Genomic DNA, 21,896 nt, shown 5'->3' on the forward strand with positions numbered 1-21,896 from the left:
CCTAAAATGCAAGGGGTGGGGAGGTGGTTCCAGGATGGAAGGCAGCAGGTGAGATGCTGGCCATGAATGTGGGTACCTGTGAGCATGAATGAGAGTGCAGGTCCCACAGGCAGTGGGTCCCCAAGACACACAGGCGGCGCAGGTCCCTGCTAGAGGAAGCCACTGACCAGAGTCAAATTCAGAAGGCTCCGGCTACAGTTCTTGCTTCCAATCCATTTTGTTCTGTCCTCCATGTTTTTGCACGCACTTTTCCATTTAGTTTTCAGAACTATGAGATTTCATTGTGGAAGAGTGTAGAGGAGGAGAGTGTTACTCCTAATCTTAAAAATTAGCTGACAATGAACTTTGCCTAGTCCGCAAGATCTGAGGCAACCAAATAAATTCAATCTACTCTAATGATGCAAAGTAGATGCAGATCAAATCATTGAGTATGAGGGGAGCTGTGGAAGGAGAAGGTTGAGTCCACCATGGTATTCTGACTCCAGCAGAGGCATGCTGCTCTTCTGGGTTCTGAAGTTCTTGAAATCTCATGAGTATGGAGACCAGGAAGACGAATGCAACATGCTCAATAGGCCTGATGTGAGATGATAATAGGCAACAGACACCTGGCTTCAGTGTCAGGGGGGTAATAGCGAGTAGTGGGGATTATGGAAAAAATGGAGCACCCATGCTACCGTCTGAAGAGGCAGGACTGTGTAGCTCCAACCTGTTGTTGTCATGTGACTGTGGTCTCAGTGTTGTGGGACCTTCTAGTTTTTCACAAGAAGGCAGAGATCCCATGTTCAGGCAACATTTGGGAGGTCACTGAAATGCATTGGCAAGCCGTACCTGCCCTTAGCTTCACTGGACCACAGTTGTGTATTTCCTTGAGTTGCAAACAGCAGGCCAATGCTTTCCTGGTGCTCCTTTCTCTTTCCAGGCCACTACATTTACGTGGACACCTCCTTTGCCAAGCCGGGGGAAAAGGCTGTGCTGCTGAGCTCTGACCTACAGGCTGAGGAATGGAGCTGCCTCCGGCTGGTCTACCAGATAACCACGTCTTCAGGGTCTCCATCAGACACCAGCCGGCTGAACCTCTATGTGAGATTTCAAGATGAAAGCTTTGATCGCTTGCTTTGGTCAGCTAAGGAACCTTCAGACAGCTGGCTCATAGCCAGCTTGGATTTACAAAACAGTACTAAGAAATTCAAGGTAGGTAGAATATAGGTGCCTGGCTTATCATACAGCACTATGCTACTCTGAGATCTTGTGACAATTTCTGCTACTGAAGTTACTTATCTCCTGTGCTAGGATGCACTGCTTTAGAAGAGATATGCCCCAGGGGGATATTAGTAATTAATAATTATTAAGTTAATATTTTTTTTATTCTTTAGAAAAGCTTCTTCCCAGATTTCTTTCTTGTGTATTTAAATGGGATTCTGTGAGAGTCTAAATGGAGCCTAAACCAGCCTCTTCAATTGAGATTTATTTTTTAATGGGCTTTAGGTGTTCTCATTTCTAATCATTTTGTTTCACCTTTCTGAGTTCTGTGTTGTATCTTCCTAACAGTCTGTTTGCTACAATTTTTTTTTTCATTTTTTTTAAATTTTTAATTTTTTATAAACATGTAATATATTTTTATCCCCAGGGGTACAGGTCTGTGAATCGCCAGGTTTACACACTTCATAGCACTCACCATAGCACATACCCTCCCCAATGTCCATAACCCCACCCCCCTCTCCCAACCCCCTTCCCCCCAGCAACCCTCAATTTGTTTTATGAGATTAAGAGTCACTTATGGTTTGTCTCCCTCCCAATCCCATCCTGTTTCATTTATTCTTCTCCTACCCCCTTAAGCCCCCATGTTGCATCACCACTTCCTCATATCAGGGAGATCATATGATAGTTGTCTTTCTCCGATTGACTTATTTCGCTGAGCATGATACCCTCTAGTTCCATCCACGTCATCACAAATGGCAAGATTTCATTTGTTTTGATGGCTGCATAGTATTCTATTGTGTATATATACCACATCTTCTTTATTTTGAATAAGACATTCACTGTAGTTAAAGAAAGAGTGGAGATACTTTGAAGAGGGAAAGATTCGTAAAGGACATGTTCTCAGTCCTTTTCAAAGATGGAGGATGTTCCATCAGAAGTGTTGGAAGAGGAAGGTTGACCATGTGACATTAGGCTGGATGTTGTCTAGAGCAGGGAAGGAGGATGGGATCTGGACTCACATGGCCAGATGCGAAGTGTGACATGGTTGAAACTATGTCATGGAGGAAAGAATGAGGCCTTCATAAACACTTTCTCCATTCCTAATTCCCCTTTCAATTCTGTATCCCATCTCTCTCCCTGAAGAAGCGTTGAAATGCCATCTTCTCCTCCCCTCAGGCAGGATGCGGGATTGAGGGAAGGAGCACTGAGGTCCGAGCTCTCTAGTTCACACTGTCCACCCAGCAGTAGGCCACATCCTAAATCTCCCAGCGTAGTTGCCAAAGACTGGGCTGAAGTCACGTAAAGAGAAGCAAAGACTTTCAGAAACGGGGTCAGAGATGAACCACAACAGTTCTTGAAATCAGTCACGTAAATTGTCATGCTTCCCTTGGTTCTTTATTTAAAATTTTCAGAATTTTTTTTTAGCAATATGGAAACTACAAGTTGATTTAGGAGCTGCTTCCATCTCGTGTGGGGGTCTCCCACCACTAGTCAGATTGTACTTCCTGCCTGCTCCACCTCCTCCTACAGGAGTTTTCCCCACTGAGGCCTGTGTCCTGAGTCCCTGACAGCTCTCAGAATGCATTTCCCCAAGGTCACCAGCCCTCCTCTCCATCCGTAGCCAACTGGTGCCGTCACAGGTTAGAGGAGGGGGTGGTTGAGACAGCAGTTGAAGACAGTTGGCTCCAAGCGTTTACTGGACATCTTGCTCACCTTGTACACACACACACACACACACACACACACACATTCTTTTAGAGCCCACCGTGAGATTGCTACCACATGAGATTGCCAGGAATTAGCTGAGACAAGCAATCTCACCTTGCCTTGAGCTCCTGAACAGCTCCTGACTAGTCTCTGAGATACAGAGCCAGGAAAACACGGTGTTGGAAGCCTAACTCCCTTCTTCCTCATGTGTCATGCAGATTTTAGTCGAAGGGCTGCTGGGACCGGGCACCACGGCCAGCATCGCCCTCTTTGAAATCAAGATGACCACGGGCTACTGTATTGGTAAGTGGGTTTCGTTCTCACTGCATCAGAATGTGAAATTGTGAATCTTCTTAAATCTGTTGCCAGAAGGAACGGAATGAATCCTACAGGCAGGGTGTTTCATGGAAGTCAGTGCACAATGCACCGTAGCTTAGCCGCTTCTCGAGGCTCTCTTGAATGGGGCGTGTTGTCTCGTTGGAGTGTGCCCGGACTGGCTGGATTAGCGCAGGGAAAGGAGATGCAGCAGCTAGAACCGGAGCTTCTGCCCGAACCTCCACATCGTCTAATAACGGTAATTTCCGTTTCGCTGTGAACTCCGCTTCCCCCAGAAAAGCAGGCTCCGCATTCCCTTCTTTCCTCATTTTCTCCATTTCTCTCAAACACATCTTGGCCCCTCAGTGCCCCGTGGCCACTCACCTTCTGCTTGTCTGTGATTGGTGTTATTTCTCTATGAGATGGGCACTGCTGGAGGAGGCCAGGCCAGGCTATGGGGGTGCAGGGAGGAGGAGGACAGGACAAGGGCAGCACTCAACACCAGAGCTGCATTGGAGTTGAGGTTTCAGGAAGCGGGGGAGTTCAGTGATGGGCAGGTCCAGGGGAAGAGCGCCCAGAGCCCAGTGGGGAGGAAGCGCAGAGCCCGCTCAGGCACTGGCCAGGAGCAGAGGAAGGTGCTGGAAGTGCTCATCAGGATCCAGGTGAGGCTTTGGGAAGAGTCTGGATCCCAGCTGAAGAGTGTGGATGGTTCTGTGGTCAGCGAGTTCTCCAAGTCAGCGGAGGAAGGGCCTGCAGGCTCTGTCCTCGCCTGGTGACTCTGGCAGCCCCATGGAAAGTGACTTGGAAACAAGGAATATGCTTAGGAGAGGCAGACCCCCGACATGGTTGTAACCTTACAGACAGGACATAACAAAGGCCCAACATTGGGCCCGAATAGGGAAAAAGTGGGAGACGGCCAGATTTTTAGCAGTGACAGCCTAGGAGGTTGAACAGCTCTGGAGAGGAAGAGGAAGGAGAGTCAAAGGCGATTCTGAATAAAAAAGAGCTTTTGCTAATTCCCTCTCACTTCTGTTTTGACCTTCCAAAGATAATACTAAGGCAAGTGAAGGAAAACAGGAGGGAAGAAACAGTGACCATGTTCTGAAGCTACAGTGGGGTTAGACCCAGGCTCCCCCTGGTAGCTCCCTCTGTTTCTCCATCTACAAAATGGGTATAAAATGCTTTCCTCCTAGGAATCATGCGGGGGGCTGATGAGATCATTAGGTATGAAGGTCACTGGCCCAGTGCTGAGCACTTTCAACATGTAAATTTCTTCTCTTCAAATCACTCAATGGCTTCTGGTTTGTTTAAAAAACAGGAGTGCCAGTACTTCCATCTTGTTGAGATGCCTTTTCCACCATCCCCTCACCTTCGTTTCTGTGCTCTCTCTTTGTTTCCTCATCTGCAAAATAGGTCAATAATAGTACCTACCTCATGGGACTGTATTGAGAATTAGATAAGTTTATTCAGCTAAAGTGCTTAGAATAGTACCTGGCACATTCAGGACTATTTTGCTATTTTATTCTCGAGCAGCCTTTGGCATAGAACATGGGGTATTTCTTGGCAGACGCTGCAGTGGGAGAGGTACAGATCAAAATCTTAAAATTTTTCAGTGGTTGCTAATGGAAGTACACTTTGATAACTATATCAATCGGGGTCCTGGCAGGAAAGTGGAAAGAGAGGGTCCATTCAACCAGAGGGACTTGAAGAAGACTCAATAGGGGCTACAAAGGTGTGGTTGCGTGAAGGAAACCAGCAAAAGCATTAGGGGTAATCCAGGGCTAGTAAGAGTGATGATTCAACAGCCTTGAGGGCGGGGCGGAGGGGCCACCAGAGCCTGGAGCCAGTGGCTGTGTGGGAAGGGCTTCTTATTCAGACCCTGTCCTCAGGGCAGGGACATAGCCAACCCATGAGAACCTGGCAGGGAGGGAGCTGGAGGAATGGACACCAGCCTCGTTCTCCTGCTTTCCATTGGTCGACTCCAACAGGAAGATAGAAGGCAGGGGAGGCCAGTGACACAGTCCATGCAGGTCTACCACTGGAGTGAAAAAAAAAAAGTGGGGGTGGGTTCTGGAGGGGTCATGGGAGATGGTCAGGACAATCGAATTTCATATTTGTAATTGATGATTATGGGGGTCAATATAGGCACTGGTTTGTGAGCTTCTCATTCCCACTAGAGTAGTTGTTGACTGGGAACAGTTTACCTGTGCACACATGCAGTCTACTAAAAGGAACGGGGGCGGTAGGTGAAGTCTCTTTATTTTCTCTCTCTTCTCCACTGAGGAGCTGCAGAAGGACTCAGAGCCCAGGATAGGCCTGTGCTGCCTATTCTGAATGCTTCTGGTTAATAAGAAAAACAGAAGCTGTTAGCACCTAGGAGACATGTCCTTTAGCCCTGGGTATCTCGTCTGCCAACGGGAGAGAAGGGGTTGGAGATATGGGCTACCAGAAGGGTGACAGATATAAGTTCTGGAGCTAAGAGGATGGTCCCAAATAGAGCTTTGAAGCAGAGCTGGCTGAGGCACTGAGCCCTAACCACACACCCGGCTCTGTGTTTTGACAACCCGTGTGGTGGGACCGTTCCCTTGTTTCACAAATGAAGGCATAGAGCCCGAGAGAGGTCATGCTGCAATTCACATGGCTAGTCAGTGCAGGGACCGTCATCCAAAGAACCAAGGATGAATTACAGTTTCCAGCATTATCCAGGGATCCTAGTCCAAAGCTTCCAGTGGTCAGAGGGAATGGGAAACGTATCTGAATACGGAAGCAAACTGGGCAGTGAGTAGGGGTATATACCTGGGTATGACTGTGTCTCCACAAAGTGCGTCTTCATTTCTCCTTTGCCAGAATGTGACTTTGAAGAAAATCATCTCTGTGGCTTTGTGAACCGCTGGAACCCCAACGTGAACTGGTTTGTCGGCGGAGGAAGCATTCGGAACTCCCCTTCCGTTCTCCCGCAGGACCATACGCTCAAAAGCGAACTGGGTGAGCTGGGGACAGGTGGAGTCCTTTCCCTGAGGGTAGTGTTTCCACCTCCCTCTCCTGCCCTGTCCATTGACCTAACTACGGCCCTGTCAACAGGGAAGGGAGAAGGGAGGGTGAGTAAGGACTGGGAAGCTTGGCGGAAGAGCAGGGAAGGACGGGTCATAAGACCGAGACTGGCTGCAGACAGGAGCTCTGTAACTAAGGCTAACGTCACCCAGTTCAAGGCTTTTCTTCACCTGTGACCTGGTCTTGCTCTTTTCACCTTTCCATGTTATACTTTACTTTCTTATTGATTTGTTGTTTTATATTTCTTGTCCCTAAAGGCAAGGCAGGAATAATCCTAGGCTGCTTTTCACTAAAAATAGACCTAGTGATGGGAACCAGTCCTTAAGAACTTCCCAAGTGGCTCTGAGGTGAGCCTCAATTCCCAATGGTGAATCTTGAAAGCAACAGGGCCACCTAGTGGCCAAGGGGGCTGGACTCTGCAGGGAAATGGGGAGGAGAGGCTCTTGGTGAGGAGTCTGCTTTGAGGGTCCTGTCTCCACAGATGGGAGATGGAGATGTGGGCAAAGGCTAACTTCCTAAGGCTTATGACCAGCCCTCGCCTGGACCCTCAGAGGCTTTCTGAAAGCCGGGGTCTCCCCATAGTTGTAAGACGCTCCAGTCCTCAACCCCAAGGGCTTGTTGACTAATGAGAAGATTCTGGTGACTGACTTTCCATCAAGAGCAAGAAGGAATTTTGGTTCTGCTGCAAACAGTCCTTTTTTCTAGTTTGATCTGCTGCCATGTGGATACTGAGGTCATCTTCTTAGTCCTAACACATTGTTGACAATGACAATGTGTCCCCATACCTGAAGACAAGGCAACTTTTTTTGGTTCTTTGCATTGTTCCTCTTTCATGGTATTTCATGTGAATATTTGTAACCTTGTCTCTGACTTTTCTTTAAGTGCCCATCCTGCAGCTTATCTTGGCCCTGGACAGTCTCCATCCTGAGACTGCTTCTAGTATATCCAGACTCTCACACTCAATTTTCTAAAGGAACCAGGCAGATGTTATGAAGTGAGTGACACGTGGGATGAGTGAGGAGTGTGGCAAACTAGGGAGCACAGACCCTGTACAAAGCTCTAATTAATTGCTGCTATGTGAGAATGCAGGTCCGGGAGGACAGATCTTTTGACTTCATAAGATAATCAGGAAGACAGGGGTTTTGTGTGAGATTTCCCTAATTTTTTATAGTTGGTAAATATTTTCTTTTTTTTTAAAGATGCTATTTATTTATTTGAGAGAGAGAGAGGACGCGCGTGTGCACACATATACACACACACACATGAGCATGAGCACGGGGAGGAGCAGAGGGAGAGAGAGAAGCAGATTTCCTGCTGAGCAGGGAGCCCAACTTGGGCTGTATCCCAGGACCCTAGGATCATGACCTGAGCCAAGGCAGTTGCTTAACCTACTGAGCCACCCACACTCCCTGATAAATATTTTCTTTAAAAACACTGCATGGGCCAATAAAACACAACTTCAGGTCAGGCCCAGTTAGCCAACTTCTGGTTTGCAAACTTCATTTAATGTGTTCCTTTTCTTTTTCAACATGTCCAGGCTTCTTACAACAAAATGTTTATAAGTAACTATATAGTAAAAGGTTGGAGCCTCCTGGGCTCACCTGTTTAAGACAAATCCAACTTTGGATCTAGCATTTTCATTCATTTGACCCCGTATTGGGTCTGGTTGGGAAAATGACAACAAAATGGCACATCCCCCATGGCCCAGGTCCAAAGAACACACATTCAAGAAAGGGAAAAGGATTTCTATCACACATGGATGTAAGGCAAGGTAGCATGTGTCAAATGCTCCAAGAATGGTCTCCCCACTTCCCTCAAAAAAAGAAAAGTGCTGGTGTTCAGAGACCAGAGAGATCACTTACTACTTGGACGTTCTAGAAGACATGATGAAAGAAGTCAACCGAGTTTGAGAGGTGGTTATGACTTTGACAGGCAGAGGCAAGAGAGGGCCAGAGCGGTGATACATGGTAGCGATCGCAAGGGGTACCCCAGGGAGAGAGAGGATGGGGAGAGCAGTAGAGCGGCAACTTCTAAAAGGCCTCAAATGCCGGGAACGAGATTTTAACTTTAATCCGTGGACAGTGGGAGGCCCTTGGAGGTCTTTGAGCAAGGAGAGATGCAATCACAGCCGTGTATTTACTTTGGTTAACCGGACAATGGTTATCTCAGTAAATGGAAGACCAAATGGTAGAACCAAAGAACAAAAAAAACACCTCAGAAATGATTTCTTTAGATACATCTAAGGTCACTTACATGAATAATTATGTAAATAATTGAGATTAGAAATAGAAATAATTGAGATTGAAAAAGACAAAACATTTTCACTTCCTTTCTTCTAAAAGTAAGGGTTAGCACTTTTGGAAATGACAAAAGATTGGGGATATATATATATCTCGTATTTTGGCCCGGCAGACACAGAACCCATCTCCACTTGTGGCCACTGTAGGAAGCACACTGTAAGCGTCACATGCTGAGTGTGTGACTACCTAGTGTGACAGACTACTCCATGAATCTGCATGAGTGTTTTAAATAACAACTGGGTTCATTCAAAACAACAAAATGTTACCAATTCTTGAAAGCTTCGTTTCAAGGAGTAGGACAATTTATATAACATTCTGCCGTATCTTAAGAATATAGTACAGGGAATAGAGAGAATTTTGAAAGACTAATGCCTTAAAATTGTAATAATCCTCAGTGTCATTATTGTAGATGTCCAAACTTAAATGTGGGGAAGTGTTGGAGAACTTTTCCCAAATCACTTAAAAATTAGTTCCAGAGTCCGATCTGCTGGGTAACCAATATCATGATTTAATGACTACGTGTTTGGTGAATCATTTTTCTTTCTTTCTTTTTTTTTAAGATGTTCTTTTTAAAGTAATCTTTACACCCAACGTGGAGCTTAAACTCAGAACCCCAAGATCAAGAGTCGTATACTGCACTGAGTATCCACTGGGAGCCAGCCAGGCTCCCTGTATCATTTTTTATCCTCAAGGATGGTGAGGACCACTTGGCTAGGGAGAACACGTATTTGTGGGGGAAGGCAACAGATCTGTGTCCTACAGTCAGATCATCCATTTGACTGAATCACTTGAGTGTCATCTATCCTCTGAGGGGTGCATCAGCCCTAGACCTTCCTCCCTCTCATTTGTGACCATGGAACATTCTGCCTGCATCTGTGTCAACAAGAGACAGAGAAAGAGAATCATGCTAGGAGTTCAGCAGTTGTGCTCCAGACCCAGTTATCTGAGTGCTGGATTGCTTTGGGCAATCCCTTGACTTCTAAGGGTCTCCACTGGCCTGTTTGCAAATGAAGAATTTGAATTCTATAATCCCTAAGATGCTTTGAGTTCTAGTGTTGTTTTTTTTTATAATTTTTTTTATTTTTTATAAACATATATTTTTATCCCCAGGGGTACGGGTCTGTGAATCGCCAGGTTTACACACTTCACAGCACTCACCATAGAACATACCCTCCCCAATATCCATAACCCCACACCCCTTTCCCAACCCCCTCCCCCCATCAACCCTCAGTTTGTTTTGTGAGATTAAGAGTCACTTATGGTTTGTCTCCCTCCCAATCCCATCTTGTTTCATTTACTCTTCTCCTACCCCCTCAACCCCCCATGTTGCATCTCCTCTCCCTCATATCAGGGAGATCATATGATAGTTGTCTTTCTCCGATTGACTTATTTCACTAAGCATGATACCCTCTAGTTCCATCCACGTCGTCGCAAATGGCAAGATTTCATTTCTTTTGATGGCTGCATAGTATTCCATTGTGTATATATACCACATCTTCTTTATCCATTCGTCTGTTGATGGACATCTAGGTTCTTTCCATAGTTTGGCTATTGTAGACATTGCTGCTATAAACATTCGGGTGCACGTGCCCCTTCGGATCACTACGTTTGTATCTTTAGGGTAAATACCCAGCAGTGCAATTGCTGGGTCATAGGGTAGTTCTATTTTCAATATTTTGAGGAACCTCCATGCTGTTTTCCAGAGTGGTCGCACCAGCTTGCATTCCCACCAACAGTGTAGGAGGGTTCCCCTTTCTCCGCATCCTCGCCAGCATCTGTCATTTCCTGACTTGTTCATTTTAGCCATTCTGACTGGTGTGAGGTGATATCTCATTGTGGTTTTGATTTGTATTTCCCTGATGCCGAGTGATATGGAGCACTTTTTCATGTGTCTGTTGGCCATCTGGATGTCTTCTTTGCAGAAATGTCTGTTCATGTCCTCTGCCCAATTCTTGATTGGATTATTTGTTCTTTGGGTGTTGAGTTTGCTAAGTTCTTTATAGATTTTGGACACTAGCCCTTTATCTGATATGTCATTTGCAAATATCTTCTCCCATTCTGTCAGTTGTCTTTTGGTTTTGTTCACTGTTTCCTTTGCTGTGCAAAAGCTTTTGATCTTGATAAAATCCCAATAGTTCATTTTTGCCCTTGCTTCCCGTGCCTTTGGCGATGTTCCTAGGAAGATGTTGCTGCGGCTGAGGTCGAAGAGGTTGCTGCCTGTGTTCTCCTCAAGGATTTTGATGGATTCCTTTCTCACATTGAGATCCTTCATCCATTTTGAGTCTATTTTCGTGTGTGGTGTAAGGAAATGATCCTGATTTCATTTTTCTGCATGTGGCTGTCCAATTTTCCCAACACCATTTATTGAAGAGGCTGTCTTTTTTCCATTGGACATTCTTTCCTGCTTTGTCGAAGATGAGTTGACCATAGAGTCAAGGGTCTATTTCTGGGCTCTCTATTCTGTTCCATTGATCTATGTGTCTGTTTTTGTGCCAGTACCATGCTGTCTTGATGATGACAGCTTTGTAATAGAGCTTGAAGTCCGGAATTGTGATGCCACCAACTTTGGCTTTCTTTTTCAATATTGCTTTGGCTATTCGAGGTCTTTTCTGGTTCCATATAAATTTTAGGATTATTTGTTCCATTTCTTTGAAAAAAATGGATGGTACTTTGATAGGAATTGCATTAAATGTGTAGATTGCTTTAGGTAGCATAGACATTTTCACAATATTTATTCTTCCAATCCAGGAGCATGGACATTTTTCCATTTCTTTGTGTCTTCCTCAATTTCTTTCATGAGTACTTTATAGTTTTCTGAGTATAGATCCTTAGTCTCATTGGTTAGGTTTATTCCTAGGTATCTTATAGTTTTGGGTGCAATTGTAAATGGGATGGACTCCTTAATTTCTCTTTCTTCTGTCTTGTCGTTGGTGTAGAGAAATGCAAATGATTTCTGTGCATTGATTTTATATCCTGACACTTTACTGAATTCCTGTACAAGTTCTAGCAGTTTTGGAGTGGAGTCTTTTGGGTTTTCCACATATAGTATCATATCATCTGCAAAGAGTGATAGTTTGACTTCTTCTTTGCCGATTTGGATGCCTTTAATTTCCTTTTGTTGTCTGATTGCTGAGGCTAGGACTTCTAGTACTATGTTGAATAGCAGTGGTGATAACGGACATCCCTGCCATGTTCCTGACCTTAGCGGAAAAGCTTTCAGTTTTTCTCCATTGAGAATGATATTTGCGGTGGGTTTTTCATAGATGGCTTTGATAATATTGAGGTATGTGCCATCTATCCCTACACTTTGAAGAGTTTTTATCAGGAAGGGATGCTGTACTTTGTCAAATGCTTTTTCAGCATCTTTGGAGAGTATCATATGGTTCTTGTTCTTTCTTTTATTAATGTGTTGTATCACATTGATTGATTTGCGGATGTTGAACCAACCTTGCAGCCCTGGAATAAATCTCACTTGGTCGTGGTGAATAATCCTTTTAATGTACTGTTGAATCCTATTGGCTAGTATTTTGGCGAGAATTTTTGCATCTGTGTTCATCAAAGATATTGGTCTGTAGTTCTCTTTTTTGATGGGATCCTTGTCTGGTTTTGGGATCAAGGTGATGCTGGCCTCATAAAATGAGTTTGGAAGTTTTCCTTCTATTTCTATTTTTTGGAACAGTTTCAGGAGAATAGGAATTAGTTCTTCTTTAAATGTTTGGTAGAATTCCCCCGGGAAGCCATCTGGCCCTGGGCTTTTGTTTGTTTGGAGATTTTTGATGACTGTTTCAATCTCCTTACTGGTTATGGGTCTGTTCAGGCTTTCTATTTCTTCCTGGTTCAGTTGTGGTAGTTTATGTCTCTAGGAATGCATCCATTTCTTCCAGATTGTCAAATTTGTTGGCGTAGAGTTGCTCATAGTATGTTCTTATAATTGTCTGTATTTCTTTGGTGTTCGTTCTGATCTTTCCTCTTTCATTCATGATTTTATTTACTTGGGTCCTTTCTCTTTTCTTTTTAATAAGTCTGGCCAGGGGTTTATCGATCTTATTAATTCTTTCAAAGAACCAGCTCCTAGTTTCGTTGATTTGTTCTATTGTTTTTTTGGTTTCTATTTCATTGATTTCTGCTCTGATCTTTATGATTTCTCTTCTCCTGCTGGGTTTAGGGTTTCTTTCTTGTTGTTTCTCCAGCTCCTTTAGGTGTAGGGTTAGGTTGTGTACCTGAGACCTTTCTTGTTTCTTGAGAAAGGCTTGTACCGCTATATATTTTCCTCTCAGGACTGCCTTTGTTGTGTCCCACAGATTCTGAACCGTTGTGTTTTCATTATCATTTGTTTCCATAAATTTTTTCAATTCTTCTTTAATTTCCTGGTTGACCCATTCATTCTTTAGAAGGATGCTGTTTAGTCTCCATGTATTTGGGTTCTTTCCAAATTTCCTCTTGTGATTGAGTTCTAGCTTTAGAGCATTGTGGTCTGAAAATATGCAGGGAATGATCCCAATCTTTTGATACCGGTTGAGACTTGATTTAGGACCAAGAATGTGATCTATTCTGGAGAATGTTCCATGTGCACTAGAGAAGAATGTGTATTCTGTTGCTTTGGGATGAAATGTTCTGAATATATCTGTGATGTCCATCTGGTCCAGTGTGTCATTTAAGGCCTTGATTTCCTTGTTGATCTTTTGCTTGGATGATCTGTCCATTTCAGTGAGGGGAGTGTTAAAATCCCCTACTATTATTGTATTATTGTCGATGTGTTTCTTTGATTTTGTTATTAATTGGTTTATATAGTTGGCTGCTCCCATGTTAGGGGCATAGATATTTAAAATTGTTAGATCTTCTTGTTGGACAGTTCCTTTGAGTATGATATAGTGTCCTTCCTCATCTCTTATTATAGTCTTTGGCTTAAAATCTAATTGATCTGATATAAGGATTGCCACTCCTGCTTTCTTCTGATGTCCATTAGCATGGTAAATTCTTTTCCACCCCCTCACTTTAAACCTGGAGGTGTCTTCGGGTTTAAGATGAGTTTCTTGTAGGCAACATATAGATGGGTTTTGTTTTTTTATCCATTCTGATACCCTGTGTCTTTTGATTGGGGCATTTAGCCCATTAACATTCAGGGTAAGTATTGAGAGATATGAATTTAGTGCCATTGTATTGCCTGTAAGGTGACTGTTATTGTATATTGTCTCTGTTTCTTTCTGATCTACTACTTTTAGGGTCTCTCTTTGCTTAGAGGACCCCTTCAATATTTCCTGTAGAGCTGGTTTGGTATTTGCAAATTCTTTCAGTTTTTGTTTGTCCTGGAATCTTTTAATCTCTCTTTCTATTTTCAATGATAGCCTAGCTGGATATAGTATTCTTGGCTGCATGTTTTTCTCATTTAGTACTCTGAATATATCATGCCAGCTCTTTCTGGCCTGCCAGGTCTCTGTGGATAAGTCTGCTGCCAATCTAATATTTTTACCATTGTACGTTACAGACTTCTTTTCCCGGGCTGCTTTCAGGATCTTTTCTTTGTCACTAAGACTTGTAAATTTTACTATTAGGTGACGGGGTGTGGACCTATTCTTATTGATTTTGAGGGGGGTTCTCTGAACCTCCTGAATTTTGATGCTTGTTCCCTTTGCCATATTGGGGAAATTCTCTCCAATAATTCTCTCCAATATACCTTCTGCTCCCCTTTCTGTTTCCTCTTCTTCTGGAATCCCAATTATTCTAATGTTGTTTCGTCTTATGGTGTCCCTTATCTCTCGAATTCTCCCCTCGTGGTCCAGTAGCTGTTTGTCCCTCTTTTGCTCAGCTTCTTTATTCTCTGTCATTTGGTCTTCTGTATCGCTAATTCTTTCTTCTGCCTCATTTATCCTAGCAGTGAGAGCCTCCATTTTTGATTGCACCTCATTAATAGCTTTTTTGATTTCAACTTGGTTCGATTTTAGTTCTTTTATTTCTCCAGAAAGGGCTTTTATATCTCCCGAGAGGGTTGCTTTAATATCTTCCATGCCTTTTTCGAGCCCAGCTAGAACCTTGAGAATCGTCATTCTGAACTCTATATCTGACATATTACCAATGTCTGTATTGATTAGGCCCCTAGCCTTTGGTACTGCCTCTTGTTCTTTTTTTTGTTGTGAATTTTTCCGCCTTGTCATTTTGTCCAGATAAGAGTTTATGAAGGAGCAAGTAAAATACTAAAAGGGTGGCAACAACCCCAGGAAAATATGCTTTAGCCAAATCAGAAGAGATCCCAAATTGTGAGGGGGGAGAAAGGGGATAAAAAGGGGTTCAGAAAGAAAAAAAAAAGAAACTATTAAAAAAAGAAAGCCGATAAAGAAAAAATATAAAAAGAGGAAAAATATATATATATATTAGATAAACTATTTAAAAAACGTTAAAAAGGAAAACGGTAAAAGTTAAAAAAATTTAGCAGAAGAAGAGAAAAAGAAAAAAAAATTGAAAAAGAAAAAAAAATTAAATTAACTGCAAGGCTAAAAAATCATGGGGAGAAAGCCATGAGTTCCGTGCTTTGCTTTCTTCTCCTTTGGAATTCCGCCGCTCTCCTTGATATTGAAACTGCACTCCTCGGTAGGGGAACTTGGTCCTGGCTGGGTTTCCCGTAGATCTTCTGGGGGAGGGGCCCATTGTAGTGATTCTCAAGCGTCTTTGCCCCAGGCGGAGTTGCACCGCCCTTACCCGGGGCCGCGCTGAGTCATCAGCTCAGGTTCACTTTTGGGAGCTTTTGTTCCCTGAGCGCTTTCCGTAGAGTCCGGAGGACGGGAATAAAGATGGCGGCCTCCCGGTCTCCGGCCCGGAGGAGCCGAGAGCCGGGGCCCCACTCCTCAGTGCGCCCTCAGAGAACAGCGCCAAATGGCTCCCGTCACCCTGGCCTCCGGCCGCGCTCCGAGCTGACCGAGCCTGCGACCGGCTCAAGGCAACCCCGAGCCGAGAGTCACTCCTCGGCTCTGTCTCTGCAGCCGGCTCCCCGTTCTAATACCGGTAAGCTCTGCGACACTGAGACACCCCCGATCCTTCTGCGACCCTGCGGGACCTGAGGCCGCGCTGACCCCGCCTGGGCTTCACCCCAGTTAAGCCTCTGGAGCGATGTCCCTCAGCGGAACAGACTTTTAAAAGTCCTGATTTTGCTCCGTTGCTCCGCCGCTCGCCGGGAGCCGGCCCCTCCCCCCGCGGTCTATCTTCCCGTCGCTTTGGATTCACTTCTCCGCCAGTCCTACCTTTCAGATAGTGGTTGATTTTCTGTTTCTAGAATTGCTGTTCTCTTCAATCTCCCGTTGGATTTGTAGGTGTTTGCAATCTTTAGATAAGCTGTTTAGCTGATCTCCCGCTACCCGAAGTAGTCTCAGCTGCTACTTCTCCGCCATCTTGACTCCTCCCCGAGTTCTACTGTTTTACTCCTAATGCTGTACATCAAAATTCCCAAATTTACCACTCATTGTAACTGGGGGGAAAAATAAACTGGGGAAACCCTGAGCTAAAGAAAGCTAAACAGAATTCTTTATTTCAGGACTTCTCAGTGCCTTTAATACAGTCCTATGTTAATGTATATTATGGCATTTCACAAATTAGTCAAATACTGAAATGCTCTGTAAATGTGCACAATGGTGCATGACTAACAGAGATGTGAAATAAAAGATAGGGGACCACAGGAAAGTGAAAGATCACCTAGGTTTTGGGGTTCAGGGAAAGCTTTCTAGAAGAGGTCATCTCAGCATTTGAATTTGACTAGATGGATAAGAAGTACAGCATATACAAAGGTGTACAGGTCTGAGAGTGGATACCTTATTCTGTGGCTGGAGAATATATGATAATTCCAGGATGTAAGATGATGGCAGAGTGGCCCGTAGACCTGGGTTATGTTCCTGCTCATGAGCCAGAGCCCGGGTGCCTACATTCTACTCGCTTCTCTCAGTTCTCTGCTATTTCTCTCCCGTTCCTCCTAAATTTGTACACTGATGTTTTGACCAATTGTAGCCAGACAACTGTTTCCTCCTCACCCAAAAGATGTACACACAAACGCATGTGCGTACACACACACACTCATTCTCACACTCCTCCCATGTGGACTCTTATGTAAGACTTTTTCCTATGTGAGATGGAGCTAAAACAGATGAGTTCCATAGAATCTCAGATATTTTCCTTGAAAAGCCCATAGGACTCAGAGTTTTGACCAGAATCGCTTTGGGGGAACACAAAACTGAAACAAAACCCTCCAGTGCTCTCAGTAAGAGAGGGATCACCTTTCTTAGTACATTTGCCTTCTGCTGGTGTATCAGTTTTTCCTGAGCTCTACCAATGTGGGTGGCAAAGTAGAGATCAAAGGGTTCAGATGTCTGCCCACAGCACCAGATTTTGCTCAAAAAGACTCATCTCATGTTCATTCATATACTGGAAGGGGCTTGTGCCTTTGCTTTTAGGGAAAAGCCAGGGAAGTGAGCACAGGGGCGCGTGAAGCCATATGCCTTCTTAGACACTTCAGGAGGTTGAGCGACATTGTCCCAGGAGGGCTCTGGCCTTGGTGTCGGAGAAGAGGGAAGAGTGAATGGGGTGTCTGAAAAATGTGACACGTGTGTGAATTTTCCTTCATTTGCCACGTACTTTTAACAGACCCAAACCACGAATCCAATTTTTCAAGTGAGCAGTCTGTCTCCAAATATTGGTCTCAGGGTGGAAATGGCTAAGAATATAGTCAGAACTCCCATGAGACACCTTGGGAATATTGGAGGGGATGGGATTTTGTCCTGATTTTTGTCACCTAATTCTGATTCATCACGTATGGATTTTTTTTTCTCTGTTAATATTTTATAAGTGAAACAAAATATTTTCCACGAGGTAACCTACTGACAGCTCAGATCATTACTGTTTCCTACCTGCCTTGGCCAAAAGAAGGTAATTACTGGGAAAATAATGAGGGAAATCAGTTTCTTTGCTGAGATTTTTAAAATTGTCTACACTCAGGGTGCCGCTCTGGGAGCTGAGCAAGGTTTCAAAACCTAAGTTAAGGTCAGAATGATTTTATTGCCTCCAAGACTGTGAGGTGGATGGAGCATCTCTCCATAATTCATGGCCCTCTTTTCTCCTTTCAGTTCAGACTGAGCCCAAGCATCCTCCTAACAGCGCTGTTCATTTACTCTCTTCATTGATCCGTTTGGTTCCTTGTGTGTGCTCTCGGTAGGGAAGCAGCTTCATTAATTTTCTCACCGTCGCCTTTGTCCAGGCTCTGTCGTTCACCTTCCCCTGTCCTTGGGTGACTTACCTTAATTTTCTGGGCACGGTCAAGTAGAACTAACAGCCCTCCTTCTCAGGGGAGAAGGTAAGTCCAGTCAAAACTTCAGCATCTCATCTGATTCAACTCCCCCAGACCAAAGCATGGGGGAGCCATCGAGAGAAGGGTTTGGGCTTTATTTCCCTTCATTTTTCCTTGGCTCTTCCCTTCCTTTTCACCCACTCACCGTGCTGCGGCTGGCTCCTGTGGGGTTGGAGGAGGTGTGACTGGGGAGCAGAAAAGGAAAGGAAGGGGACAGATGATTTTCTGTGACCAGCGCTGTTGAAGCTGGAGCTCATGACCTTTATACTGCAGGTGGGCACAAGCCTGCCGTTTCTCTCACTGCCAGTGGGGAACCCACTTCACTGCTCGCAGACAGGGGTGAGGCACTCTCTGCTGGCCATCTGTGGATCCACTTTGGCACCTAGGAGCAACACTACACCTCACCAGCCCCTGGTGGAGTTACCACCTGCATCCAGTCCTTTTGAGAAGAGTCCTTCCAAGACATTCTTGTCCCTTCCGAGTTGCCCACTTAGGCTAAGGGAAAATTCAAATCTTCGCCCCACCAAACTCTGGAAGTTACAGCTCGCTGGCTACAAAATCCTTTCTGCTCTGCCCGCACAGGTCCTTACAGACATTTTGCTTCTAGATATATACAGTCAAGAGTCAGGCAACCAGTCTGTACCCCCCAAAGCCCAGTTATCACTGAGTAAGCTTTCCCAAGAGCACTGAGCACCCTCCTCTCTTGAGGCCCAGAGCAACTGAAGAATTCAGGAATTTCTGCAAGCCTGGGTCAGGGCAAGGTTGGAGGGTGGTTTCTCTCCTCCACTCTCTCCAGGCATACCTCTGTTAAGCCTCTTCTCTTGGATCAAGACAAGAAAGGGGAAGCCATCCCTAACCCCTCCCTGGGGGTCCAAAAGAAAACACATGGCAGATAAGCTCTGGGATATCTGTCTTCAGAGAGACTCTGTCTATGATCTCTCTGATCTTTCTTGGGCCTCTCCTGTATTCAGGCTGGAGCAGGGAGATGGGATCCGTCTGGTGGCCCTGGCTTAGACCCCAGGGATGCCACAATGTGGCATATGCTACAGGGCTGGTCTGGCACCAAGGAGTGGTGGTACTTGTCACCCTCGCTCTTGGCACTGAGTTCTTAGCAGAGACTAGGGGACATCCCACTTCGTGTTCATTTATTACATTTATGTCATTTCTGAAAACTGTGTTAGAAGACCAGAGCCTGACTCTACCTACTGTAGTCAAAGTTACCTGAATCCTTAGAACTAAAGATCCACAATGTCTGTTGCATCTGTAGACGGGGAGGGCAGGCATGGGGACCTCCTGACTGGGGAGCCGTGTCCTCACAGCGGCAGCAGACCAGCAGGGCTTTCCAGCCGGCCTGTGTTTCTTCAGACCACGCTTTCTGCCTCATCCGGGAGACAGCTTGTCCAGACAGCACGACACGGACGTAGACGTTGCAACGGGAGCACAAGTGTGACCAAGGAGGACAAAGCACAGTTGAGTCAGAGGATGCCTTAGCATTGGAGCCAAGCCCAGGGCCGTTTCAGGGGAGTGCTGGGCCTCCAGACTGTTCGAAAATAGAAGTTCAGGGGCACCTGGGTGGCTCAGTGGGTTGAGCCGCTGCCTTCGGCTCAGGTCATGATCTCAGGCTCCTGGGATCGAGTCCTGCATCGGGCTCTCTGCTCAGCAGGAGGCCTGCTTCCCTCTCTCTCTCTCTCTGCCTGCCTCTCTGTCTGCTTGTGATCTCTCTCTGTCAAATAAATAAATAAAATCTTTAAAAAAAAAAAAGAAAAAGAAAATAGAAGTTCAGTAACTGCCCTCAAAAGTTTTTTCCTAATTCAAGGGAAAGTAACTCCCTGAAAGGGCTCCCTGGTTGCCCAAGGAGCATTGCGCTACCCTACAGTGGGCTGTGGCCTGAAGGGAAGCAGGTAACCATGTGTCGTCACCACGGGCGTGGTCCGGAGGAGGCCTATGGCCGGCATCATGGAGATTTTGATCTTTCAACAGAATTGGAAATTGTTTTTTTCCCTCTAGAAGCTGCAGCCTCTTTGTGTATAATCCAGATTTAGGGAAGGACAGACCGGCTCCGCGTCTGAGTGTGGCAAAGCAGCAATGATTAGAGGAGTGGCCCTGAGCTTCTCAATGTTTAATTGTGTGGAGAACTCATGGTCCCTCCTGGACTTTTTCATTTCCAGTTAAAGTCTGAATACTTCCAGATCTTTGTGGCCTGCAGGACCCCTGCAAAATCTGGTTAATTATAGGGTCTGTACGTCCAGGGTCCGTCAATACCTACTTTTGTCCTACTCAAAGGATCAGAAAAATTGCCTCTCACAGGTATTCCGGAGGCCCTAGAACCCTGGGCCAGGTAGAAAGGTTGGCCTCACTGAATGGGGCAGGAACATTCCCCTAATGCCAAACACGAGAGACATAATTTCCCAAGAACTGCAGGCTCCCTTCTTCCTTCCCCTCGGGAAGGTGCACAAAACGGTGCCTGCCTTCACCCAGACCCCTGCTCTTCTTACTCAGCGTGGGTCGTACCCGACGACACTGAGCCTGGGCTGGGGTCGTCCCTCCAGCCTGGCCTTCTGTGGCAGACACCTAGTGATTTCTGAGTCATCCCCACCCCTTCAGCAGGGATGTGCCAGCTACCTTTTGTTTCCCAGTGAGAAACAGTCTTACTCAGATTGTCCGTAAATAGCACTGAACTTGGGCAACAACTGAATGATGGGGTGCGGGGAGGGCAACAGAGTGTGGTCTGGTCTAGTGGTTCCCGAGGAGACTTGGTGTCAGCACCAGCAGCCTCTCTGACTCACTGTGGGCACGTCACATTGTGTTTACTGGGTGGTTTGGGGATCAGCAATGTGACCGTGGCTTCCTTGGCTGAGTGTCTGGTGCGTGAGTTTTAATGAAACACTTTAACAGCAAATTCAGGGATTAAAATATCACCCACACAGCAGGTGAGTAACTGGTCTTTAAAGAAGACTGTCTGCTCTCTGTCAGCTGTGAGGAAGATGGGTTCCTAATGGGACAGGGGGTGAGACATTTCTGTAAGCCCAGTTAGCATGCACTCCGCAGGCCGAAGGAACGGCTCCAGGTGGATTGCGAAGTCTTACGGATTCACCGAGAGTCTCCCAGAGGGCTTAGAGGTGCCCCCCACCCTCGGTGGAGTGAGTTCCCTCTTATGGTCGTGTCACTTTGGGGCCTCCAAGAAGACCGTAAGCGTGGATTAGGTGAGGAGATTTATCGGCCGTGAAGGATGAGGAGGAGAGAGCGGAATCACTGGGACCCCGGTCAACATATCCATTAGGCATAGTAACCACAGTGCCTTGGCACCATGACATTTTTAGGATCCACGAGAATGTTTTTATTTATTCTAAAATCAGAAGGAAAAAATGAATGCGCTAATAACAAAATAATCAGTCCAGCCTCAATTATGTTCATCTTTATACCAATGCAGTCATAAAACAGAATGTTTAATATTTTTTGAGGAGGCATGGACCCACAGCGGCCAAAGGGCCTAGGGCCCACAAAAGTCATAACGTGGCCGTGGCTAGGGGGGGCCTCCAGCACAGGATAGAAGGCTCATGCCTGGGGACGGGGAAAGGCCAGGCTGATGGGGAGCTGTTAGACAACACCTGTCAGGCGGAATGGCTCCGATCTGGAACTCCTGCTCTGCCTAGTCACCACCTGTTCTTGAGCAGCCCAGTGTACTTGGCCTTGGCACAAATGCCGATGTGAGGCCAAAGACAAGGCCGCTGGAGGCTGTCCATCAGCTATGGTCCTTGCAGCAAGTTCGCCGGAGGGGTATCAGAGGCACCTCCGTGGCCCCCACAATGAAGAACCAAGGAAATAAAATATTAGGTCTCTCCTCCACCCAGACCCCTCCACCCCGACCCCCAGTATATGTTGGAAAAGTATTCATTTCATTGGAAGACATGTTACGAAGAGTATTCAACACTTCCTCTCCGCCTTTGACTCAAGAGCTCTCAGTGAGCAAAGGTGTGTTGCAGAGGCTGGCATGTGCTCTC

The 21,896-nt window shown here is 45.6% G+C and overlaps 1 protein-coding gene across 1 annotated transcript in view; it reads left to right on the forward strand.

The window, feature by feature from the left end:
• The window catches only part of MAMDC2 (MAM domain containing 2), a 158,485-nt gene that overhangs the window by 68,706 nt on the left and 67,883 nt on the right, over positions 1–21,896 (forward strand). Inside the window, exons 3-5 of the mRNA XM_047700583.1 lie at positions 920–1,191; positions 3,126–3,210; positions 6,070–6,207. Of these exons, the coding sequence (XP_047556539.1) occupies positions 920–1,191; positions 3,126–3,210; positions 6,070–6,207 (495 nt within the window). The remainder of the gene's footprint in view (positions 1–919; positions 1,192–3,125; positions 3,211–6,069; positions 6,208–21,896) is intronic.

The sequence above is a fragment of the Lutra lutra genome, chromosome 13 (genome assembly GCF_902655055.1).
Source record: "Lutra lutra chromosome 13, mLutLut1.2, whole genome shotgun sequence".
In the NCBI taxonomy this organism is placed as follows: domain Eukaryota; kingdom Metazoa; phylum Chordata; class Mammalia; order Carnivora; family Mustelidae; genus Lutra; species Lutra lutra.